Consider the following 26,596-nt stretch of genomic DNA (forward strand, 5'->3'; position numbering starts at 1 on the left):
CATTTACTGGCTGGCGTAATCATTGCTGGAAAATGTTCAAATGTTGACGTCTTTCTCCTGTTGCCTGATTCTCAGTCTACCTCTCAAGTTGCTCATTTGATGCCTTTTCTTTATTGTTCACTTTCAATTTTTCCTCTTGCCCATTTTCTTGCTCATTTTTCATGTGTTATCTGTTATTTCAACTATGTTCTTCTCAGGAAAATAATTTTCTCCTTCCTAACAGTGTGACGAATTCTTGACGAATTCTTGATTCTTGTTTAGAATATCTTTCTTTACATTTCTTTTGTCAGTCAGTACATGTAAAGTTATTGTGCTGAATATATACATATAAGAAAATTAAAAAAGTTATCACATTTGAAGTCAATCTGTTTGCAAGTAGCTCTCAAAATGCAGATTTAAATTTTTTTTTCATTTCTGCAGATTTCCTAAAAAACAGTTTGATCAATATAAATTAAAATGCCAGTGACCTCCCCAGCAAGTTTTAGCTGGGACTGCTGACTAGCTTCAAATGCAAACATCAGTGCAGTAAAAGCTCGAATGTACTTTTTAAACCACAGATATGAACTGTGGCACATTTCAAGCAACCACAATTTAATCTTTTCCGTCCACTACCTGGAGCTTACTACCTAACTATTTTTTTTCTCTGAGGAGAATTCTGCATTTGAAAAGGAAGAAAAATACTGCAATCTTTTTTAACATTATCTATTGAAAGGAAAACATACAAAATATGTTGATTCAAACCACAAATTTGTGATAAGACTCAAACCACAACATATAGCCCATTTACTCACACATAAACATTCTCTCAACTCTAGACTACATACATCACACTTGAAATTGCACTAATTTATACAAATACAGTAGTCAATAAAAATGCAGTGTGAAAAACACTATGGATTCCACCTGGACTTAAAATACTGTACTTTTTTAAAACCTTACAATTATAAATTAAAAAAATGACACAATTCCAGTAATTACGTACACAATGGAATCATAATGAATAATCTATCCATGTTCACAGTTTTAGTGTTGTTCTTAATTTCAAAATGTAATCACTGATACATTAATTAATAATGAAATAAATGAGAAATCCATAAGACGTGTTTCCAGTAATATCTTTGAACACATTATTTTGAACCATGTCATATCAGTTTCCTGAGCCCTTAAGTATTAATGAATCTGATATGCTATGAGATCTGAAAAAACTGGTAAAAGATAGAAAAATTTTAGATTCTTTTCCAAATTTATGCAGATATAAAACTGCATATCTTTAAGACTGGTAGGACTGTGTCACAGAAATTTGTTTATTTAAGCTATAACTCTTTTAATGCTTTCTTTTAGTTACCACAGTAAATGAAATTACAGCTTTCATTTTCATAATATCACATGACACTGGACAATAAACCAACTTCTATTTCAATCTGATGTATTTATGATAAAGCTATCATTTTATCAAATCTATTTCCACTGGAGGAAGCTAATTTCTATTTCTGATTGATGTATTTATGATAAAGCTATCATTTGATCATATCTATTTCCACTGGATGAAGCCAGCTTCTATTTCAGTCCAATGTACTTATGATAAAGCTATCATTTGATCATATCTAATCCAATGAATGAGGTGGTACCCTAACAGACAGGAAGGGTTAGTTAAAATGCAATTTTAACTTTAAAGAGTGTCTATTTCCAGGACTAAGGTGCCCAGAACTGACGACAAAGGTGCTATCATACTCCATACCTACTCCTGCTCCTCAACATCTCTTCTGCCTAGAACCATATCTTACTGAACATTTTACAATAGTAAGTTATAACTAAATTGTGTCAGAGATTTTTTATCATCCTTGGCTGCTGTAGAACTACTCTTGTAACCAAACAGATATTATAACCATGGATAAAACATCAACAACTATGAAATTAAACATTTGGTAAAGAATCAGTAAAAAAAGTCAAACATACCCTCTTAGCATAATCTATTTAGAACTGAATAATCTTGTATAATACAACTGGATGTCAAATCTTAATTTCAGTATAAATTTAAGGGAATTCTGCATTATCAGTGTAGTATACATTAATTCTTATCTCACTGTAAAGTTAAACTGTTAAGATACTCAAGATATGTATAGTGCCTATGATATGAGAACACTGTTAGGAATTCATAAATTACAGGTAGTAAATTACAGTCCCTGTCTGTGAAAGACAGTACATGTACTGAATTATATATGAAGAAAATGTTAGTCAAGTGCTCTGCTTAAAGTGTGACTGCAGTATTATCAATACAAATGTAAAGATTATGACAATGAAAATGGAAAAAAGAAAAATGGTAGGATGTTAGTATGATATAATATGGAAGAAGTACTAGATTTAACGAAAGTATATATATATCATGGAAGATTTTGAAGTTGCTCATTGTTTTTAAGACAGACTCTGAGAGTTAATAAAGGCCTTCTGAGAGTTACTAATTAAGGTAAATCAATATTAAACATGCAAATGTGTTGTGAATGCTGTTCCTTAGCTGATGGGTAATGTTACAAAGATGCTGTATACCATGAGATGCTAAATCTGAATCTTCTAAGAGAGGTAGCTGAAATCTAAGTAATATGAGCTATGTCTATATGTCATCTAACTATTAGTATCCTTAATTTGTAGAACATAGACCATAACAACTGGAAAGACTTATTACAGAATATTTGTTATAAAAGACTAAACCAAAAGCTTGTGTGTGATGATGAGAGAGAGACTAGACAAAATGGAATGCAGGAGAGCATGAGGGTTGAGAGTACCACATCCTGCTGTGTAGATCAGTACACCTCTATGCCGGATATTGGGGACGACATGCTCTGAAATGAAAAAGAAATACCATTGTGATAAGCTAGATGAATTTTACGTTGAGTTCTGAAATAATTATTAGCCATACAGTTTACTGCAATTAAGAAAGGTTGCACAAGTCTCATTATTAGATGTTAACGAATACGTGATTATCTCTTGCTTTTCATTATCATTTGTGAGTTATGGCTACACTAATTTGAGATGAATCCACACAAAGCATCAGAAGGCAGTTTCTATTTTCCATAATCTTTCTCTCCATCCCTATTCAAATGGGATGAATCAAATGCTGCCTTTTACCCCATTCATACAATATGCACACAACAGTTTTAGTGATGACATGAACAATGGCTTTCATTCTATGAGGTGATCAATCAACTGGGGATTAATGCCTTCATTCATAATAGTAACCTTATACACATAATGCTTTCATTGCATAATCAACCATCAAATGTATTTTCTAGCCAATAAAATGCTGGGGTTGTCTTAAAGGATCTTTTGGTGTTTATTTGCATCTTAGTAAACAACGCATTGTTCTAAATCATATAATTATATCTCTTATAGGAGAGTGAACCTACTGTTTTGGCTCAATTTCTTATCTTTATCATTATTCTTTTTCCTATCAATCATCTGTGCTATTTCCTTATAAAGCTGCATTTGTAGAAGGTAAGGTGAAGATGCACTTGTCAAAGATTGAGATGAATCTGATGTGGGTGAATTGAAAATGCATTTGTTAAGGGTGGAGTGAATTAAGATTTATTGAGGGTGTGGTGAAGATGCATCAATCAAAAGTGAAGTGAAGATGAATTTGTTGAAAGAAACATACACTTAATTTTCTGTTAACCATTTGTGTTTCTAGTTATAACTGTTGTTACTAAAGTTCATATCATGCTTATTACCCTTTTCTATATTCAGAAAGATAAAGACATCTAACTATGTCTCTTTGTTTCACTTTGAAGTTTGCATCACACTGAAAATGCCCATTATATTGTTATACCATTCATACTATACTGGATCATAAAGAAAGGGTGAGAAGAGAAACAGAGAGATTAAAAACAGAGGTAATAAAACCAAAATGGCAACCACAGAGTCTGTTAGAAGTCATCTCAAAGCTGAGAAGATCTCATTTTGTAATTCTGAGCCACAAGACAAATAAAGTACATTCCTAAACATTCGGGAGAGGATAATAAGGAGGTATGCACTGCATGAATTAGGGAAGCAAGGTTCTGCAAGCAAGAGCACAAAAAAGAAAACTTGATAATCAGACTATCCAAGTATAAGTATGTTGTCAAACCCCCAGACAGCCTATCCTAAATACAACCTAGAAAAGCTAACTTTTTATTATAATTAATATTATTATTATTATTATCATACTTAGTCGCTGTCTCCCGTGTTAGTGAGGCAGCACAAGGAAACAGACGAAAGAATGGCCCAACCCACCCACATACACATGTATGTGCATAAATGCCCACACGCACACACACACACACATATACAAACCTATACATTTCAACGTTTTTTTTTTTTTTTTTTGCTTTGTCGCTGTCTCCCGCGTTTGCGAGGTAGCGCAAGGAAACAGACGAAAGAAATGGCCCAACCCACCCCCATACACATGTATATACATACGTCCACACGCGCAAATATACATACCTACACAGCTTTCCATGGTTTACCCCAGACGCTTCACATGCCCTGATTCAATCCACTAGCAGCACGTCAACCCCGGTATACCACATCGATCCAATTCACTCTATTCCTTGCCCTCCTTTCACCCTCCTGCATGTTCAGGCCCCGATCACACAAAATCTTTTTCACTCCATCTTTCCACCTCCAATTTGGTCTCCCACTTCTCGTTCCCTCCACCTCCGACACATATATCCTCTTGGTCAATCTTTCCTCACTCATTCTCTCCATGTGCCCAAACCATACATATACATATACAGACATATACATATATACACATGTACATATCCATACTTGCTGTCTTCATTCACTCCCATTGCCACCCTGCCACACATGAAATGGCACCCCCTTCCTCTGCGTGCATGCAAGGTAGAGCTAGGAAAAGACAACAAAGGCCACATTCAATCACACTCAGTCTCCACATGTCATGTGTGATGCACTGAAACCACAGCTCCCTTTTCACATCCAGCCCCACAACTTTCCCTGGTTTACCCCACATGCTTCACATGCCCAAGTTCAATACATTGGCATAGTTCCAATTCACTTTATTCCTTTTATGCCTTTCACCCTCCTGTATGTTCAGGCCCCAATCGCTCAAAATCTTTTTCACTCCATCCTTCCATCTCCAATTTGGTCTCCCATTTCTCCTCATTCCCTCCACCTCTGACACATATATCCTCTTTGTCAATCTTACCTTACTCATTCTCTCCATGTGACCAAACCATTTCAATACACCCTCTTCTGCTCTCTCAGCCACACTCTTTTTATCACCACACATCTCTCTTACCCTTTCATTACTTACTCGATCAAACCACCTCACACCACATATTGTCCTCAAATATTTCATTTCCACCACATCCACCGTCCTTTGCACAACCCTATCTATGGCCCATGCCTTGCAACCATGTAACATTGTTGAAACCACCATTCCTTCAAACATACCCATTATTGCTCTATGAGATAACGTTCTTGCCTTTGATAAATTCTTCAATGCTCCCTGAACCTTCGCCCCCTCCCCCACCCTGTGACTCACTTCCACTTCCATGGTTCCATCTGCTGCCAAATCCACTCCCAGATATCTAAAACACTTCACTTCCTCCAGTTTTTCTCCATTCAAACTTACCTCCCAATTGACTTGTCCCTCAACCCTACTGAACCTAATAACCTTGCTCTTATTCACATTTACTCTAAGCTTTTTTCTTTCACACACTTTACCAAACTCAGTCACTAGCTTCTGCAGTTTCTCACCCGAATCAGCCACCAGCGCTGTATCATCAGCGAACAACAACTGACTCACTTCCCAAACCCTCTCATCCACAACAGACTGCATACTTGCCCCTCTCTCCAAAACTCTTGCATTCACCACCCTAACAACTCCATCCATAAACAAATTAAACAACCACGGAGACATCACGTGCCTCTACCACAAACCGTCATTCACTGGGAACCAATCACTTTCCCCTCTTCCTACTTGTACACATGCCTTACATCCTTGATAAAAACTTTTCACTGCTTCTAGCAACTTACATCCCACACCATATACTCTTAATACGTCTCTATTAACTCTGTCATATGCCTTTGCCAGATCCATAAATGCTACATACAAATCCATTTGTTTTCTAAGTATTTCTCACATACATTCTTAAAGCAAACTCCTGATTCACACATGCTCTACCACTTCTGAAACCATAATGCTCTTCCCCAATCTGATGCGCTGTACATGCCTTGACCCTCTCAATCAATACCATCCCATATAATTTCCAGGAATACTCAACAAACTCATACCTCTGTAATTTGAACACTCACCCTCATCCCCTTTGCCTTTGTACAATGGCACCATGCATGCACTCTGCCAATCCTCAGGCGCTTCACCATGAACCATACATACACTGAATATCCTTACCAACCAGTCAACTACAGTCACCCCCTTTTTTAACAAATTCCACTGCAATACCATCTAAACCCACCACTTTGCCAGCTCTCATTTTCCACAAAGCTTTCACTACCTCTTCTCTGTTTACCAAACCATTCTCCCTGACCCCTCTCACTTTGCACACCACCTCGACCAAAACACCCTATATCTGCCACTCTATCATCTAACACATTCAACATACCTTGAAAATACTAACTCCATCTCCTCACTTCATCACTACTTGGTATTACCTCCCCATTAGCCCCCTTCACCGATGATCCCATTTGATTTCTTGTCTTATGCACTTTATTTACCTCCTTCCAAAACATTGTTTTATTTCTTATTCATTTATATTTTATTGTACTTTGTTGCTGGTTTCCACATTAGCAAGGTAACGCAAGGAAACAGATGAAAGAATGGCCCAACCCACCCACATGCACATGTATATACATAAAAGCCCACACACGCACATATATATACCTATACATTTCAATGTACAGTATACATACATATACATATATACACATGTACATTTTCATACTAGCTGCCTTCATCCCTTCCTGTCGCCATCTTGCCACACATGAAATGGCACCCCACTCCTCCCGCGCGCGTGCGAGGTAGTGCTAAGAAAAGACAACAAAGGCCACATTCGTTCACACTCAGTCTCTAGCTGTCATGTGTAATTCACCAAAACCACAGCTCCCTTTCCATATTCAGGCCCCACAAAACTTTCCATGGTTTACCCCAGATGCTTCACATGCCCTGGTTCAAATCACTGACAGCACGTCCACCCCAGTATACCACATTGTTTCAGTTCACTCTATTCCATGCACACCTTTCATCCTCCTGTATGTTCAGGCCCCGATCGCTCAAAACCTTTTTCACTCCGTCTTTCCACCTCCAATTTGGTCTCCCACTTCTCGTTCGCTCCACCTCTGACACATATATCCCCTTTATCAATCTTTCCTCATTCATTCTCTCTCCGCTTTCTAAACCACACTCTTTTCATTACCACACATCTCTCTTGCCCTTTCATTACTTACCCACTCAAAGCACCTCACACCACATATTGTCCTCAAACATCTCATTTCCACCACATCCACCCTCCTCCACACAACCAAATCGATAGCCCATGCCTCACAACCATATATCATTGTTGGAACCACTATCTCTTGAAACATACCCATTTTTGCTCTCTGAGATAATGTTCTTGCCTTCCACACATTCTTTAACGCTCCCAGAGCCTTCGCCCTCTCCACCACCCTGTGACTCACTTCTGCTTTAATGGTTCCATCCACTGCCAAATCCATTTCTAGATATCTAAAACACTTCACTTCCTCCAGTTTTTCTCCATTCAAACTTATCTCCCAATTGACTTGTCCCTCAACCCTACTGTATCTAATAACCATGCTCTTATTCACATTTACTCTCAACTTTTTTCTTTTACACACTTTACCAAACTCAGTCACCAGCTTCTGCTGTTTCTCACCCGAATCAGCCACTAGTGCTGAATTATCAACGAACAACAACTGACTCACTTCCCAAGCCCTCTCATCCACAACAGACTGCATACTTGCACATCTCTCCAAAACTCCTACATTCTCCTCCTTAACAACCCCATCCATAAACAAATTAAACAACCATGGAGACATCACGCACCCCTACCGCAAACCAACATTCACCGGGAACCAATCACTTTTCTCTCTTCCTACTCGCACACATACCTTATATCCTTAATAAAAACTTTTCATTGCTTCTAGCAACTTACTTCCCACATAATATGCTCTTAATACCTTCCACAGAGCATCTCTATCAACTCTGTCATATGCCTTCCCCAGATCCATAAATGCTACATACAAATCCATCTGTTTTTCTAAGTATTTCTCACATACATTCTTTAAAGCAAACACCTGATCCACACTACCTCTACCACTTCTGAAACCACACTGCTCTTCCCCAATCTGATGCTCTGTACATGCCTTGACCCTCTCAATCAATACCCTCCCATATAACTTCCCAGGAATACTCAACAAACTCATACCTCTGTAATTTGAGCACTCACTTTTATCCCCTTTGCCTTTGTACAATGGCACTATGCATGCATTCTGCCAATCCTCAGGTACTTCATGAACCATACATACATTGAATATCCTCACCAACCAGTCAACAATACAGTCACCCCCTTTTTTAATAAATTCCACTGCAGTACCATCCAAAGCCGCCGCCTTGCCAGCTTACATCTTCCACAAAGCTTTCACTATCTCTTCTCTGTTTATCAAACCATTTTCCTGATTCACATCTTTTTATTCTCCCTAAAATTTAATGATACTCTCTCACCCCAACTCTCATTTGCCCTCTTTTTCACCTCTTGCATCTTTCTCTTGACTTTCTGTCTCTTTCTTTTATACATCTCCCAGTCATTCACACTAATTCCCTGCAAAAATCTTCCAAATACATCTCTCTTGTCTTTCACTAATAACCTTACTTCTTCATCCCACCACTCACTATCCTTTCTAATCTGCCCACCTCCTAATTTCCTCATGCCACAGACATCATTTGTGCAAGCCCTTCTGTTTCCCCTTTTAGAAAGTTAAAATACAGGGAGGGGAGGGTTTCTAGCCCCCCACTCCTATCCCTTTTAGTCACCTTCTATGACACACGGGGAATGCGTGGGAAGTATTATTTCTCCCCTATCCCCAGGGATACTAACTATCATGGGATACTATATGAAGCTAAGCCTGTTATCTTACCCCCATACTATTAGCATTACTAAGCCTGTATTTGAACCCCGAGACAGCCAGAAAAATTATCATTATTAAGTTTTTTCTGTGGCTTCAAATCATTTCTTATTCCACAACACACATTATTCCACTAGCTCATTTGAACACAAATTAGGCACTTTAACGGCATACAGTGTCATTCTGGGGTATTTTGACTAATTTCAACATATTTTAGGGTTTTATCACCTCACCCAAGCATTTTTACTTATATTTTTCAAAATACATGCAAATTATCTGTTAAACTTATGAGCCTCAACTTTCTCCTCTCACACCCTACCCTAAGCTCAGAAAAAAGCTTCTGCAGTTTCTTACTCGAACTTGCCACCATAGCTAGCAAACAACAATTAATTCACCTCCCAGGCCCTACCACTCCCAACAATCTGGAGTTCTGTCCTTCTCTCTTGGACCCTTGCATTCACCTCCCTCTACCCTATCCATTGGCAAGTTAAATAGCCATTGTAACATTACATTCTCTTACCATAGACCCTCCCTCACCTACTTGCACACAAGCCTTGGGCTCTTGATAAAAATGCTTCACTGGTTCTAGTAGCTTTCCTCAAACACAGATATATCTGTAACATCTACAAAGTATCTCAATCAACTGATATTCACTTTCTCCTGATCCATAAATGTCATATGCACATCCCTCACTTTCTCTTGAGGATTTCCCACACATATTCTTAAAAGCAAACACATGGTCTATATATCATCTACCATTCATGAAGCCACCTGATACTTTGTGCATGCTATCACTCTCTCATACAACTTTCCATATATTCTCGGCAAGCTTATATCTCTGTAGTTTGAGCATTCATACTTTTCCCCTCTTGACATTATGGTATTCTCCTAGTCCTCAGGCACCTTACCCTAGGCCATACATGAATATATCATTGGGAATACAGTCTCATCAAGGAACTTCTTACTCCAAAGGAGTCTGTCATTTCCCTGCAGTATGAAGAAGTGCAGCCTTGGGCTGTAGAATCCACTGGAAAGAAAGCCCTAGGTAATGCTAAAAACCTTTCTTGGAAAAGGGTACAGAAGCACTTATAAATAAATTATATAAATATAAAAAGTCTTCAATAACAATTTTAACGCCACATAAACAAGAATCCAGCTCAAACTCTCAAGTTACATTAAATGGTCATTCATTCCCAATGAACAAAACACTAACCATTCTAGGCATCACATATAACACCCACATAATACTCAGTCCCACACCAATAACAGTCACACATACGAAAGACAAACTAAATGCCCTCAGAACGCTGACTGGCACTAGCTATGGATAAGAAAAAGAATCCCTAAACATCCTCTACAAACAATTTATTAACCCCACTTTAAACTATGCCTCATCTGCCTGGTCTTCTGTCCTCTCAAAAGAAAATATAACAAAACTACAAACTTTGAAAAATAGTGCACATGGAACAATCATTGGCTGCATAGTATCCACAAACATTCAGCACTTACACAATGAAACAAAGATCCTCCCAATACAATCCCATTTAAACATACTTGGCACTCATTTCTGTGCAACATTGCCAGACCCCTTCCACCCAAACTACTCCATTACTATCCACTAACTCCAAAAGTAAAAATAAAAAGCTTATCCTTGTTTCATGCTTCAGTAACCTCTGCTCACAGATCCCCAACTGCTAACAAATATATCTGATAAAATACATGCATACCAAAATAACTCGATGAGTGCTATTGGAGCAATTCCTTAAGCAGTAGGCTGTTGACAGCAGCTGGCCAGGATGGTGCTTACATCATAAATTGGGAGTGTTAATGTGATGCCCGGAACCATCTTACACCCTTATGTTATGACTGCCAGTTGTTCTTTCTCATCACAATGGGACTACCATCTCCTTTATGATCTCACTTATTTTCTTCACATACATTCGCTTTCCATTTCTTGTCTACATAATCATTTCATAATGTAATCATTATAAAGTCCAACAAACTTATGTCCCTTCATGTCTTTAACAATAACTAAGAGCTGGCACATTTCAAAAGACATGTCTTTCTCAGGAATTCATAAATACTTCTCCTTGCCTTTTCTTTTTCCGCTTCATAATCTCTTAGTATTGCAATTAAGGCCCAGCCTTGATGTGGACTTTTGTCCATGACTGTAGGCTTCAACAAAGAAAAAAAGTCCCCATGACCTTTACCTCTCTAACAGACATACCTCTTTTTCTATTCAATTATTATAACAACATTTGCAGTCTTTCAAGTAACCTCTCTTCTGCTGAGCATCATCTGTTGAGTACCAATCCTAATATATTATTTCTCACAAGCACCTTTTTCATATCCAACTATAATCACCAATCATAATTCTGGGTCAAAGGTAGTGTCTATGCTTATTCCATCAATGCACCAGTGGTATGCCCTGAGAATCTTGAATCTCTAAATTTTGATGTTACAGTTTGGCTCAAGGTCTGTCCCCCACCTAACATTGTTTTTCTTTCTTTTGCCTATTGCTGTCATCATTCCATAAATTCTATAACTTCCTTCAACTATCTAAACTCCTGCCATGAGGCTGTGACATCCTCCTAACCTACCCCTCAACCCTTAACTTTCTCCTTTCACACACTCTTCTAAACTCAATAACAAACTTATGCAGTCTTTTGCTCAAAGCTATCACCAGCTCTGTACCATCAGCAAACATTGACTGACTCACTTCCTAGGCCTTCCCTTCTCCCACAGATTGCATACTTGCTCCTCTTTCCAAGACTCTGGCATTTACCATCCCATCCATAAACAAACTGAACAGTCATGGTGATGTCACACATACGTGCCAAAGACCAACCTTCACTGGGAACCATTCACTTTTCTCTCTTCCTGCTTGTACACAGGCCTTACACCCTTGATAAAAACTTCTTACCATTTCTAGCAGCTTTCTTTCCACATTCTACAACCCGACCATATGCCTTCTCCAGATACATCATTGCCACAAATAAATACATCTGTTTTTCTAAGTATTTCTTACACACACATTCTTTAAAGCAAACACCTGATCCATGCAGCCTCTATCACTTCTGAACCCACACTGCTAATCCCTAATCTGATGCTCTGTGCATGCCTATACCCTCAATCAATACCCTCCCACACAACTTACCAGGTATACTAAACAAACTTATACCTCTGTAGTTTGAACACTCAGGTTTATCCCCTTTGCCTTAATAAAATGGCACTAAACTTACATTCTGCCAATTCTCAGGGACATCACCATGATCCATGAATACACTGCTTATCCTTACAAAAAAATCCACAACAAAGTCACCCCCGTTCTTAATAAATTCAACTGCAATACGATCCACTCCAGCTACCTTGCAGCATTTCATCTTGTGCAACACTTTCACCACCTCTTCTTTTCACCAAACCATTCTCCATGACTCACTTCACGTACCATCCTGACCAAAACACCCTACATCTGCCACTCTATCATCACAAACCATTCTCCATGAATTACTACAAATACCATCCTAACCAAAACACCCTAAATCTGCCACTCTATCATCAAACACACTTAACAATCCTTCAGATTACTCACTCCATCTCCTTAACACTTCCTGTTAACACTTTCCCTTTTGTCCCCTTTTGCCAATGTTCTCATTTGTTTTCTTGTCTTTTATACGTTATCTACCTCCTTCCAAAACATCTCATTTACCCTAAAGTTTACAGATACTCACTCACACTAACTCTTGTTTGCCCTCTTTTTCAACACCTGCACCTTCCCCTTGACCTTCTGCTGCTTTCTCTTATACATCTCCCAATAAAATGTATAACTGCACTCCTTTCCTGTAAATATTGCCCAAATGCCTCTCTGCTCTCTTTCATTAAAAACTTTACTTCCTTATCCTACCACACACAACCCTTTCAACTCTGTCCATCTCCCACATTTTGCATGTCACATGCATCTCTTGCACATGCCATCACCACTTCCCATACTTCCTCCAATTCCTCACTCACTCCACTTGCTTCAGTTACTCTCAACTTTTGCCAATCCACACAATCTTTCCTGTTATTTATTCACAAACTCACTTTTCCAAGCTCACTTACTATCACCACTCTTTTCTATCTGACATTGTTTCCTCTTTTTCAAAAAACCTCTACAAATCTTCACCCTCACCTCCTCAAGACAGTGATCAGACATTAGCCCAGCTGCCCATCTCACCATATTTATATTCAAAAGCCCCTCTTTTACATGCCTACCAATTAATATGCAATCCAACAGTTCCTGCTGACCATCTCTAGTCACATTCGTACACTTGTGTATATCTCTCTTTTACAACCAAGTATTCTCAATCACCAGTTTTTTTGAGCACACAGCTGCAAAAGCTCTTCACCATTTCCATTCATAACATTGAATACCCGATGTACCCTGATTATGCCCTCAATTGCCACATTACTTACCTTTGAATTTAAAACAATCATCACTACTACCTAGTCTCTTAATCAAAACAGCTTATATAATCACTCAGTTGCTCCTAAAACACTTGCCTTTCATGATCTTTATTCTCATGGCCAGGTGCATAATCCCTAACAATTAATCACCCATCTCTCACCATCCACTTTCAGTTTTACCCATATCAGTCTAGAATTTACTTCCTTACACTCTATCACACACTCCCACATCGCTTGCTTCAGGAGTAGTGCTACTCCACACTTGACTCTTGTCCTCCCACCAACCTCTGAGTTTACTCCTAAGACATTTCCAAACAATTCTTCTGTGAGATTCTTAGCTTATTTTGCTTAAATTTAACCCTAGCTATGGCTTCTAAGATATATGAGTGTCAGTCGTGGTGTCAAACATAAACAACAGTCCATATCAATCCAAGATAAAGTAGAACTGTTGAGAAAAATGGACCATGGTGATCTGGTGCGTAAGCTGTGTGACATCTACAGTATTGGTTCGTCAGCTGTTTTTGATATAAAGAAGCAATGGAAGAAAATATTAAAATTCTATGCAGACAGCAATTCCAAAAAGCAAATGACAATTAGAAAAACTGTGAAAGATGGTAAGAGTACTGAGCATGATCGAGTGATGATGGAATGGTTTTGACAGCATTGGAGCGATGGAGTGGACTTGTCAGGTAGCATGATAATGGACCACACTAAGTTGTTCCATAAAGAATTTAAATTAAAACATGAGCGTGACTATAGTGAAGGATGGCTTCAAAGATTCAAGAAGTGTCATGGAATTTCCATGAATAAAGTGAGCAGTGAAAAGCGTTCTGAAAACCACAAGGAGCTGCCGAGTATGTGGATGAATTTGAAAAACTCGCAGCTAACGAGCACCCCAGTCCTGAGCAGGTGTATAAGTACCTGTATTTCATTCATTAATTTACAATTAATATTAGTTATACCTCAAATTACAGAGGTATAAGTTTGTTGAGTATTCCTGGGAAATTATATGGGAGGGTATTGATTGAGAGAGTGAAGGCATGTCCAGAGCATCAGATTGGGAAAGAGCAGTGTGGTTTCAGAAGCGGTAGAAGATGTGTGGATCAGGTGTTTGTTTTGAAGAATGTATGTGAGAAACACTTAGAAAAGCAAATGGATCTGTATGTAGCATTTATGGATCTGGAGAAGGCATATGATAGAGTTGATAGAGATGCTCTGTGGAAGGTATTAAGAATATATGGTGTAGGAGGCGAGGATGTAAGGCATGTGTACGTGTAGGAAGAGAGGTAAGTGATTGGTTCTCAGTGAATGTAGGTTTGTGGCAGGGGTGTGTGATGTCTGCATGGTTGTTTAATTTTTCATGGATGGGGTTGTTAGGGAGGTGATTGCAAGAGTTTTGGAAAGAGGGGCAAGTATGCAGTCTGTTGTGGATGAAAGAGCTTGGGAAGTGAGTCAGTTGTTGTTCACTGATGATACAGTGCTGGTGGCTGATTCATGTGAGAAACTGCAGAAGCTGGTGACTGAGTCTGGTAAAGTGTGTGAAGAAGAAAGCATAGAGTAAATGTAAATTAGACCAAGGTTATTAGGTACAGTAGGGTTGAGGGACAAGTCAACTGGCAGGTAAGTTTGAATGGAGGAAAACTGGAGGAAGTGAAGTGTTTTACATATCTGGGAGTGAATTTGGCAGCGAATGGAACAATGGAAGCGGAAGTGAACCACAGGGTGGGGGAGGGGGCGAAAGTTCTGGAAGCGTTGAAGAACGTGTGGAAGTCGAGAACATTATCTCGGAAAGCAAAAATTGGTATGTTTGAAGGAATAGTGGTTCCAACAATGTTATATGGTTGCAAGGCGTGGGCTATGGATAGAGTTGTGCGGAGGAGGGTGGATGTGCTGGAAATGAGATGTTTGAGGACAATATGTGGTGCGAGGTGGTTTGATCGAGTAAGTAATAATACGGTAAGAGAGATTTGTGGTAATAAAAAGACTGTGGTTGAGAGAGCAGAAGAGGGTGTTTTGAAATGGTTTGGTCACATGGAGAGAATGAGTGAGGAAAGATTGACCAAGAGAATACATGTGTCAGAGGTGGAGGGAACAAGGAGAAGTGGGAGACCAAATTGGAGGTGGAAAGATGGAGTGAAAAAGATTTTGTGTGATCGGGGCCTGAACATGCAGGAGGGTGAAAGGAGGGCAAGGAATAGAGTGAATTGGAGCGATGTGGTATACCGGGGTTGACGTGCTGTCAGTGGATTGAATCAAGGCATGTGAAGCGTCTGGGGTAAACCATGGAAAGCTGTGTAGGTATGTATATTTGCGTGTGTGGACGTATGTATATACATGTGTATGGGGGGGGTTGGGCCATTTCTTTCGTCTGTTTCCTTGCGCTACCTTGCAAACGTGGGAGACAGCGACAAAGTATAATGAATAAATAAATAAATATATTTATTATTTATTCCTGCGTTAGTGAGGTAGCGTAAGGAAACAGATGAAAGAATGGCCCAACCCACCCACATACACAGGTATATGCATACATGTCCACACACGCACATATACATACCTATACATCTCAACGTATACATATATATACACACACAGACATATACATATATCCACATGTACATAATTCACAGTCTGCCTTTATTCATTCCCATCGCCATCCCGCCACACATGAAATAACAACTCCCTCCCCCCTCATGTGCGCGAGGTAGCACTAGGAAAAGACAACAAAGGCCACATTCGTTCACACTCAGTCTCTAGCTGTCATGTAATAATGCACCGAAAGCACAGCTCCCTTTCCACATCCAGGCCCCACAGAACTATCCATGGTTCACCCCAGACACTTCACATGCCCTGGTTCAATCCATTGACAGCATGTCGACCCCGGTATACCACATCGTTCCAATTCACTCTATTCCTTGCACGCCTTTCACCCTCCTGCATGTTCAGGCCCCAATCACTCAAAATCTTTTTCACTCCATCTTTCCACCTCCAATTTGGTCTCCCACTTCTCCTTGTTCCCTCCACCTCTGACACATGTATTCTCTTGGTCAATCTTTCCTCACTCATTCTCTCCATGTGACCAAACCATTTCAAAACACCCTCTTCTGCTCTCTCAACCACAGTCTTTTTATTACCACAAATCTCTCTTACCGTATTATTACTTACTCGATCAAACCACCTCACACCACATATTGTCCTCAAACATCTCATTTCCAGCACATCCACCCTCCTCCGCACAACTCTATCCATAGCCCACGCCTTGCAACCATATAACATTGTTGGAACCACTATTCCTTCAAACATACCAATTTTTGCTTTCCGAGATAATGTTCTCGACTTCCACACGTTCTTCAACGCTTCCAGAACTTGATGTGAGAAGGAGATGGAGTGAGTATTTTGAAGGTTTGTTGAATGTGTTTGATGATAGAGTGGCAGATATAGGGTGTTTTGGTCGAGGTGGTGTGCAAAGTGAGAGGGTTAGGGAAAATGATTTGGTAAACAGAGAAGAGGTAGTGAAAGCTTTGCGGAAGATGAAAGCCGGCAAGGCAGCAGGTTTGGATGGTATTGCAGTGGAATTTATTAAAAAAGGGGGTGACTGTATTGTTGACTGGTTGGTAAGGTTATTTAATGTATGTATGACTCATGGTGAGGTGCCTGAGGATTGGCGGAATGCATGCATAGTGCCATTGTACAAAGGCAAAGGGGATAAGAGTGAGTGCTCAAATTACAGAGGTATAAGTTTGTTGAGTATTCCTGGTAAATTATATGGGAGGGTATTGATTGAGAGGGTGAAGGCATGTACAGAGCATCAGATTGGGGAAGAGCAGTGTGGTTTCAGAAGTGGTAGAGGATGTGTGGATCAGGTGTTTGCTTTGAAGACTGTATGTGAGAAATACTTAGAAAAGCAAATGGATTTGTATGTAGCATTTATGGATCTGGAGAAGGCATATGATAGAGTTGATAGAGATGCTCTGTGGAAGGTATTAAGAATATATGGTGTGGGAGGAAAGTTGTTAGAAGCAGTGAAAAGTTTTTATCGAGGATGTAAGGCATGTGTACGTGTAGGAAGAGAGGAAAGTGATTGGTTCTCAGTGAATGTAGGTTTGTGGCAGGGGTGTGTGATGTCTCCATGGTTGTTTAATTTGTTTATGGATGGGGTTGTTAGGGAGGTAAATGCAATAAATATATAAATATATATATGTAAGTAGGAGAGATGGTCAGAGAGGGTTATTGGATTATGTGTTAATTGACAGGGGCGTGAAAGAGAGACTTTTGGATGTTAATGTGCTGAGAGGGGCAACTGGAGGGATGTCTGACCATTATCTTGTGGAAGTGAAGGGGAAGAGATGTAGAGGTTTTCAGAAAAGAAAAGAGAATGTTGGGGTGAAGAGAGTGGTGAGAGTAAGTGAGCTTGGAAAGGAGACTTGTGTGAGGAAGTACCAGATTGAGTGCAGAATGGAAAAATGTGAGAGCAAATGACTTAAGGGGAGTGGGGGAGGAATGGGATGTATTTAGGGAAGCAGTGATGGCTTGCACAAAAGACACCTGTGGCATGAGAAAGGTAGGAGGTGGGCAGATTAGAAAGGGTAGTGAGTGGTGGAATGAAGAAGTAAGACTGTTAGTGAAAGAGAAGAGAAGAGGCATTTGGACGATTTTTGCAGGGAAATAGTGCAAATGACTGGGAGATGTATAAAGAAAGAGGCAGGAGGTCAACAGGTAAAAAAGAGGGCAAAGGAGAGTTGGGGTGAGAGAGTATCATTAAATTTTAGGGAGAACAGAAAGATGTTTTGGAAGGAGATAAATAAAGTATATAAGAAAAAAGAACAAATGGAAACATCAGTGAAGGGGGCAAATGATGGGGTAATAACAAGTAGTGGTGAAGTGAGAGGGAGATGGAATGAGTATTTTGAAGGTTTGTTGAATGTGTTTGATGATAGAGTGGCAGATATAGGGTGTTTTGGTCGAGGTGATGTGTGAAGTGAGAGGGTCAGGTAGAATGATTTGGTAAACAGAGAAGAGGTAGTGAAAGCTTTGTGGAAGATGAAAGCCTGCAAGGTGGCAGGCATGGATGGCATTGCTGTGGAATAAATTAAAAAAAGGGGTGACTGTGTTATTGACTGGTTGGTGAGGATATTCAATGTATGTATGGTGCATGGTGAAGTGCATCAGGGCCTGAACATACAGGAAAGTAAAGCATTTAAGGAATAGAGTGAATTGGAACAATGTGGTATAGCAGGGTTGCCATGCAGTGAATGGAGTGAACCAGGGTATGTGAAGCGTCTGGGGTAAACCATGTAAAATTTTGTGGGGCTTGGATGTGGAAAGGGAGCAGTGGTTTCAGTGCATTACACGTGACAGTTAGACTGAGTTTGAATGAATGTGGCCTTTGTTGTCTTTTCCTAGCGCCACCTCACACGCACGTGGAGAGAGGGGGTGCCATTTCATGTGTTGCAGGGTGGTAGCAGGAATGGATGAAAGCAGCATGTATGAATATATCATGTGTATATATGTATGTGTCTGTGCATGTATATGCATGTATATGTTGAAATGTATAGTTATGTATATGTGCGTGTGTGGGCATTTATGTATATACATACATATATGGGTGGATTGGGCCATTCTTTCGTCTGTTTCCTTGCACTACCTTGCTAACGCGGAAGATAGAGAGAAAGTATAATGAAAAAATAATAGTACAAAAAAATGTGTATATATGTATATGTCTGTGTATGTATATGTGTATATGTTGATATGTATATGTATGTATAAGTGCATGTATGGGTATTCATGTATATATATGTGTATATGAGTGGATGGGCCATTCTTCATCTGTTTCCTGGCACTATCTTGCCGATGCGGGAGAAAGGAGAAAGTTGAGAGTAAATGTGAATAAGAGCAAGGCTCAGTAGGGTTGAGGGACACATGGGAGAAAGGAGAAAGTCGAGGGTAAATGTGAATAAGAGCAAGGTTATTAGGTACAGCAGGGTTGAGGGACAAGTCAATTGGGAGGTAAGTTTGAATGGAGAAAAATTGGAGGAAGTGAAGTGTTTTAGATATCTGGGAGTGGACTTAGCAGTGGATGGAACCATGGAAGCGGAAGTGAGCCACTGGGTGAGGAAGGGGGCAAAGGTTCTGGGAGCAATAAAGAATTTGTGGAAGGAGAGAATGATATCTCAGGGAGCAAAAATGATTATGTCTGAAGGAATAGTAGTTCCAACAATGTTATATGGTTGTGAGGCATGAGCTATAGATAGGGTAGTACAGAGGAGGATGGATGTGTTGGAAATTAAATGTTTGAGGACAATAAGTGGTGTGAGGTAGTTTGATCGAGTGGAAATAGAAAGAGTATAGTTGAAAGAGCAGAAGAGGGTGTATTTGAAATGGTTTGGACATATGGAGAGAATGAATGAGGAAAGATTGACAAAGCGGATATATGTGGAAAAAGTGGAGGGAACAAGGAGAAGTGGGAGACCAAATTGGAGGTGGAAGGATGGAGTGAAAAAGATTTTGAGCTATCGGGGCCTGAACATAAAGGAGGGTAACAGGTGTGCAAGGAATAGAATGAATTGGAACGATGTGGTATACTGGGGTCGATGTGCTGTCAATGGACTGAACCAGGGCATGTGAAGCATCTGGGGTAAACCATGGAAGGTCTGTGGGGCCAGGATATGGATAGGGCGCTGTCATTTCGGTGCATTACACATGATAGCTAAAGACTGAGTGGGAACAATTATGGCCTTTTTGTCTGTATATATCCCTTGGGTACGGGGGAAAGAATTCAACCTCTATATTCCCTGTATGTCATAGAAGGTGACAAAAAAAGGGCATAAATGAGGAACTAAACCCAACCTCCTATACTTCAATTTCTAACAAAAGAAGGAGCCAAGTGAGGCGGCTCATCCTCCCTGAAGGCTTCGGCTGGGGTATCTGAATGTGTGTGGATGTAACCAGATGAGAAGAAAGGAGGGACAGGTACTATGCTTGAGGAAAGGAACCACAAGGTTCTGCCTCTGAGTAAAACAAAGCTCAAGAGTAAAATCAAAGAATGGTTTCGGAATGTCTTAGAAGGAAAGTCAGAAGTTGGTGTGAGGGTAAAAGCTAAGGAAAAGGAAGCACTACTTTTGAAGCAGGAGTTACAGGGATGTATGAAAGAGTATAAGGAAGCAAGCTTCAGACTGATGTGGGTAAAAATGAAAGTGGATTGCAAAAGATGTATGATTATTAGTGCTTATGCACCTGGCCATTAGGAGAATGTGGATAGGGAGCTGTCATTTTGGTGCATTACACATGACAGCTAGAGACTGAGTGGAAACAATTGTGGCCTTTTTGTCTGTATATATCCCTTGGGTATGGAAGAAAGAATTCAACCTCTATATTCCCTGTATGTCATAGAAGGTGACAAAAAAGGGGCATAAATGAGGAACTAAACCCAACCCCCTCCTATACTTCAATTTCTAACAAAAGAAGGAGCCAAGTGAGGAGGCTCATCCTCCCTGAAGGCTTCGGCTGAGGTATCTGAATGTGTGTGGATGTAACCAGATGAGAAGAAAGGAGAGACAGGTACTATGCTTGAGGAAAGGAACCACAAGGTTCTCCCTCTGAGTAAAACAAAGCTCTAGAGTAAAATCAAAGATTGGTTTCAGAATCTCTTAGAAGAAAAGTCAGAAGTTGGTGTGAGGGTAAAAGCTAAGGAAAAGGAAGCACTACTTTTGAAACAGGAGTTACAGGAATGTATGAAACAGTGTAAGGAAGCAAGCTTCAGACTGATGTGGGTAAAAATGAAAGTGGATTGTAAAAGATGTATGATCATTAGCGCTTATGCACCTAGCCATTAAGAGAAAGATAATCAGAGGCAAATGTTTTGGAAGTGGCAGCTTTGATGCAAGAGACTGGGTATTTGTGTTTGATCTAAATGCAAACATGAGTAACAAAGCAGTCGGGGGTATAACTGGAATGCATGAAGTATTAAGTAAGGTGAATGGAAACGGTGAAAAGCTCAAGGAACTGTGTGCTGAAAGAAGATGTTGAATGGGAATACCTGGGTTAAAAAGAGGGACATATACAAGTATACATATATGAAAGATGGTCAGTAGGCATTATTCTATATATATCTCTAATGTTCGTTCCCTCTGGGAACTCCTGCAAGGGGTGGCCATGGCAAAAGAGTCTCCACTTATCCCAATCCTTACATGCCTCCCTTGAATACACTATTCCACACATTCTTCCAATTTTCTCTCCTTACACTATTCCTCCAGCCTATTTGCCCATGTCACAGGTGATCTTCCACTTACATCAACCCCTTTAATTGCACTATCATAGACTCTCCTTTTAAACTCTCAATCTCGCATTCTTTCCACATGCCCATACCACCTCAAAGGATTACGCTTCACCCATTCCACCACTCTACAATTCATTCCCTTTGCATTCCCTGCCATACCAGATCGCTCAAACACCCTTTAATTTCTTTCTCAATTCCATCTAGTCACACCACATGCTCTTCTCAAATAGCTCATTTCCACAGCCTGGATTCTTGACCTTTGTGACTTATTCCATGTCCTTGTTTTGGCTGCATAGGTCAAGGTTGAGAGGACTATGCTATCCCTTAATCCTCTCTTCACCTTCACACTTATGCCTCTACCCCTCATTATTCTACCAAGGGACCCAATGACTCTTCTACCTTGTACTGCTCTCTCCCTTATCTTTCCTTCCATATCACCACTAGTGAAGGGGTGATAAGGGGAAGTGATTATGGGTAATGATGAGGTAAGATGAGTGAGTATTTTAGAGGACTGTTGAATGTGAACGTGTGATGATAGGATGGCTCATGTAGGGTGTTTGGATCAGGGTGGTATGCAAAACAAAAGTGGTTTAGTGAAGAGAGAACAGGTGGTGTAAGTATTGCATGCAATGAAATGTGACAAGGTGGCTGAAGTGGATGATACTGCAGTTGAATTTCATGAGTGAAGGGGCGACTGTGTTGCTGACTGGTTAGTTAGGATTTTCAGTGTATGTATGGATCATGGTGAAGTGCCTGAAACATGGTGGAATGCATGTATGGTACCATCATACAAAGGCAAGGGGCACAAAGGTGAGTGTTCAAACAACTAAGGCATAAGTTTGTCAAGTGCTCTTGGTAAAATGTATGGGAGTGTGGTAATTGAGAGGGTGAAAACATTTACAGGGAGGTAAGAAGTAATGAGTATAATGTGAGTAAACCAAAATGTGCAATTTATTAAAATGATCTGTACATTCTTGGATGTTTCCCCAACAAGGTGTAATGCTTTATTGGATAGCCAACTTTCTGTGGGATGTGTCAGCATTTGGAGAACAGGGATGTTAGTTTGCCTCTCTCACCAAATGTGGCTTTTGTATTGGAAGCCATGACTCAGCCTTGTGCAGACAGAAGATAGACAAGGGGTAAAGCGTCCCTCCGAAATACCTCTATTGTGGAGGGACAAAATGCTTGGTCACTAGTGCTTTCCATGGGATATCATCACTACCATCAGCAACAGGATTCAAAACTAAAACACATTAAGGTCATACTTAATGACACAGGATTTCCTCTATGGGGGAAATGTTGGCAGGAAACGACTCCTCTCTCTTGCACTACCATTCAATACATGTTCACCCTCCTCACACCTCATATTGTCCTTGGCCATTTTGTTTCTAACACATCCAACCTCTTCCAATCTTTGCATTAGGTGCCAGGACAACGATAACATCAGGCTTAGGATGGAAATGTCATGGACAGCATAGTGCTGGCTCATTGTGATGCTATTGTGAACCACCCCAATATTTAAGCAACGGTAATTCCTTGTTTGTTGGATGCCACTCACCTAATACTACTAATTTCTTTTCTCTTCATACTTGTTCATCATTTTCTGTGATAGTGAGGTAGTGCCAGGAACAAAAATGGAAATGGCCTCATTTGCTCACATCCACTTTTTAGGAGTCTTGTGTAATGTACTAAAACTAAAGCCTCCAATTCACAACCAGACTCAAAAACCTTTCTATAGTTTCCCCTGACTCCTTCATATTTCTAGGTTCAGTCCAAAGACAGCACATCATCCCCTGTATACAGCATCATTCCAATTTACAATATCCTGTGCATGCTCAGGCCTGAGCACTCAAAATATCTTTCACCACCCTTTCATCTATAAAGTGGTCTCCCCATGGTCCTTGCTCCACTTCTCACACACTAATTTCTTTGTCAACCTCTCCTTGGTCATTCTCTCTATATGCATAAACCATTTCAGGACACCCTCTCCAGCTCTCCCAACTATACTCTTCTTGTTACCACATTTTTCTCGTACCCTATCTCTATCTGTATCCCTGATGCCTGTTCCCCCCAGAAACTCCCTCAAGGGGGTGGCCATGGCAAAAGAGTCTCCCTAACTGGTGAACTCCAATGCCCCTTTCTAGCCTTTATTGCCTCACCCTTTAACAGGTCACTGGCAGAGGGGCAACTCTAGCAAAGTGTTTCCAGGGGCTTTTACTTAATGTTCCCATCAACCACTTCTACATGCTATGTCTGCCTATGTTCCTGCCTAAAGTTCCAACCTACTAGTTCCACCTAATACTCCTGCCAAATGGTCCTACAGTGAGCACTAGTTCTACCAAATACTCCTGCCAAATGTTCCTACCTACTTCTTCTACCTAATGTTTCTAACAAACGCTCATGCCTAATGTTTCTACCTATAACTTCTATTGCTCCTACCATTTTACCAAAAGGCTTGGCAAGTGCATAGTGCTCACTGTAGGAAAATGTAGAGTTACAAAGTATGCATTGTGTAAGTTAAGTGTTGTCAAGTGTTACATGTCACAAGGAGAGGTTGTAGGTTTGTGGACAGAATGCTAACAGTCCACTCGTGGGTGAGACAGAAAGAAAAGACAGCTACGTGGGTCAGAGGAGTGCAACTAGACAACCACTGAAGTGCTTGCTTATTACGCACCCATCACTAACCCTCCTAACACTTACATGGATACTACCATCTGGTTGGTGGCTGCTAATCAACTACTAACTATCTCTCTTACCCCATCATTTCTTGTTTGATCGACCTCCTCACACCACATATTGTCCTCAAACATTTCATTTCCAACATGTTCACCCTCCATATATTCTCATCTAAAGCCCATGCCCCCCATCCATAAAACACAGTCAGGACTATCACTTCAAACGTATAAATCTTTATCCTCTCAGATAGTTACCTCTCTTTCTACTACTACTACTAACATGTTTCATATGTTATTCTCATATTACTTACAACTCAAGAAACATTTACTATTTTTCATTACTTTTTGACACTTATATAAAAATCATACATGGTCCAAAGCTTACAGTAATTTACTTAGTGTTAATTTTGAATGTGCTAGACAATAGATTTTGGGAATTTTCATTTTTTTTAAATTTTGATTCTTTAAACTCATTCTGTTATATATAAGAAGCAAATTTACTAGAGGCTGACCTCTTCTCAAAGTTAGAACTAATGATATCAATTCTTTGAAACTGAAGACATAGCCATATATAAAACATTTTTTCTAAGAGGTTTTCATGCATTACATGCATTGAATTGATACAAGAACAAAGTAAAAGGAAAGACTACATACAACATAAGATACATGTTGCCAGCTAGGCATTCTAGGTGCTGCCTACCTCTTTAGCTCCTGAGGAAGATAGCAGTAAAGAGGGCGAGGAGTGCCAGTATGGAAGGCGTAGGCGTGTGGGCAGCAGAGTAGGCGAGCTTGCCACACGCAGGCGGGCACACGGGTGTGGTGGTCTCTACAACAGCCAGAGAGATACAGTCAAGACAGGCAAGACACAATATATGCTATGGCAACTCTCACACTGGATTTCAATTTACAAAGACTTTGTAAGTTATCAATCTTGCATCCATTCTTTATGAAGGTTGCAGCATTGGATTTCTTTTAGCATGCAATATTGTTGAAGTGGTTAGGTAAAGTGAAAATATCTCAGTATCACTAAAGTATTACAATCACTTTTCTTTTCATATTACATGAAAAGTAAACAGGGAGCAAATATTTATTCTCATTCAACTTTAGACATAATACTTCAATTTCTTAATGCACATTATCAGATTTATTCATGCAGCTGCTCTTTCCTAAAGGACATGCTCTGATTTATCAGGAGGGGCAGGCCGAGCCTAGATACAAGTGAAATATATATCAGTGCATATACAAACAGCTACAAGTGACATATACTTGTGAATCAATCAGGCATATATACTACAATGCACTGTAGAAAAGAGATGAAGGGTACAGTACATAAAGGTACTATATTTGGTATTTAAAGGAAAAACTTGACCAATATTTGCTTCTTATTTTACTCATCATATTTGTGTACTCAGTAAGTAATACTGTAGGTTTTTGAAATATTGCATTCTTCTTATTCCTGAATGACAGATAAGTAGTGTTAATTTCATTCAGGTACAGTTCCTGGTATTAACTCATGCCTATTTAGGGTGTGGTCTGTAAATCAGACTAGTATGACTTAATACTTTACCTGAGAGACTTCTCAAGAAATTAATCATGAATATGATATCACTTTTCACACCACTAAAGCTAGCTGTAATTAATAATGCCTTAAGTTGTTACAAAGAACAGTGTCTCTTACCAACGAGTTGCACTGTGGATGATGATTGACCAAGCTTGTTGGTGGCCATGCATGAGTAATTACCAAATTGGCGTTTCTCAATACTCAAAACACGAAGTGTAGTATCTGTAAATTCGTCGGCAGTAGCAAACTGGGAAACCCTGTGTAAAGAGAAATTATGCCCAATTAGAGATTGAACATGAAGAGAATACACATGCATACACACACAGCATGCAGATTAAGTTAAAATGTTTGAACTCTGTACTGTACTTATACATTTCATAAAGAGACTTTTGACCAGTTGAGAAAATAACATGAAAAACAACCCACATAATTCTAAAATGAGGATTTTGTCTGATTACATATCCAGCAAATCTAAAGGGTTCAAAA

At 39.7% G+C, this 26,596-nt stretch overlaps 1 protein-coding gene across 3 annotated transcripts in view; it reads right to left on the minus strand.

The window, feature by feature from the left end:
• Positions 1 to 686: 686 nt before the first annotated feature.
• Lac (septate junction protein lachesin) overlaps positions 687 to 26,596 on the minus strand; it is a 264,822-nt gene continuing 238,912 nt past the window's right edge. For 2 of the 3 annotated variants that reach the window (XM_071664993.1, XM_071664995.1), the window contains exons 7-8: positions 26,228 to 26,367; positions 687 to 2,837 (exon numbers count right to left, since the gene is read on the minus strand). In XM_071664993.1, the coding sequence (XP_071521094.1) occupies positions 2,701 to 2,837; positions 26,228 to 26,367 (277 nt within the window). In that variant the 3' untranslated portion in view covers positions 687 to 2,700. Of the gene's footprint in view, positions 2,838 to 25,249; positions 25,376 to 26,227; positions 26,368 to 26,596 lie in introns of all 3 variants that reach the window. The other variant, XM_071664994.1, reaches the window with a different exon arrangement.

The sequence above is a fragment of the Panulirus ornatus genome, chromosome 9, assembly GCF_036320965.1.
Source record: "Panulirus ornatus isolate Po-2019 chromosome 9, ASM3632096v1, whole genome shotgun sequence".
Taxonomy (NCBI): Eukaryota; Metazoa; Arthropoda; class Malacostraca; order Decapoda; family Palinuridae; genus Panulirus; species Panulirus ornatus.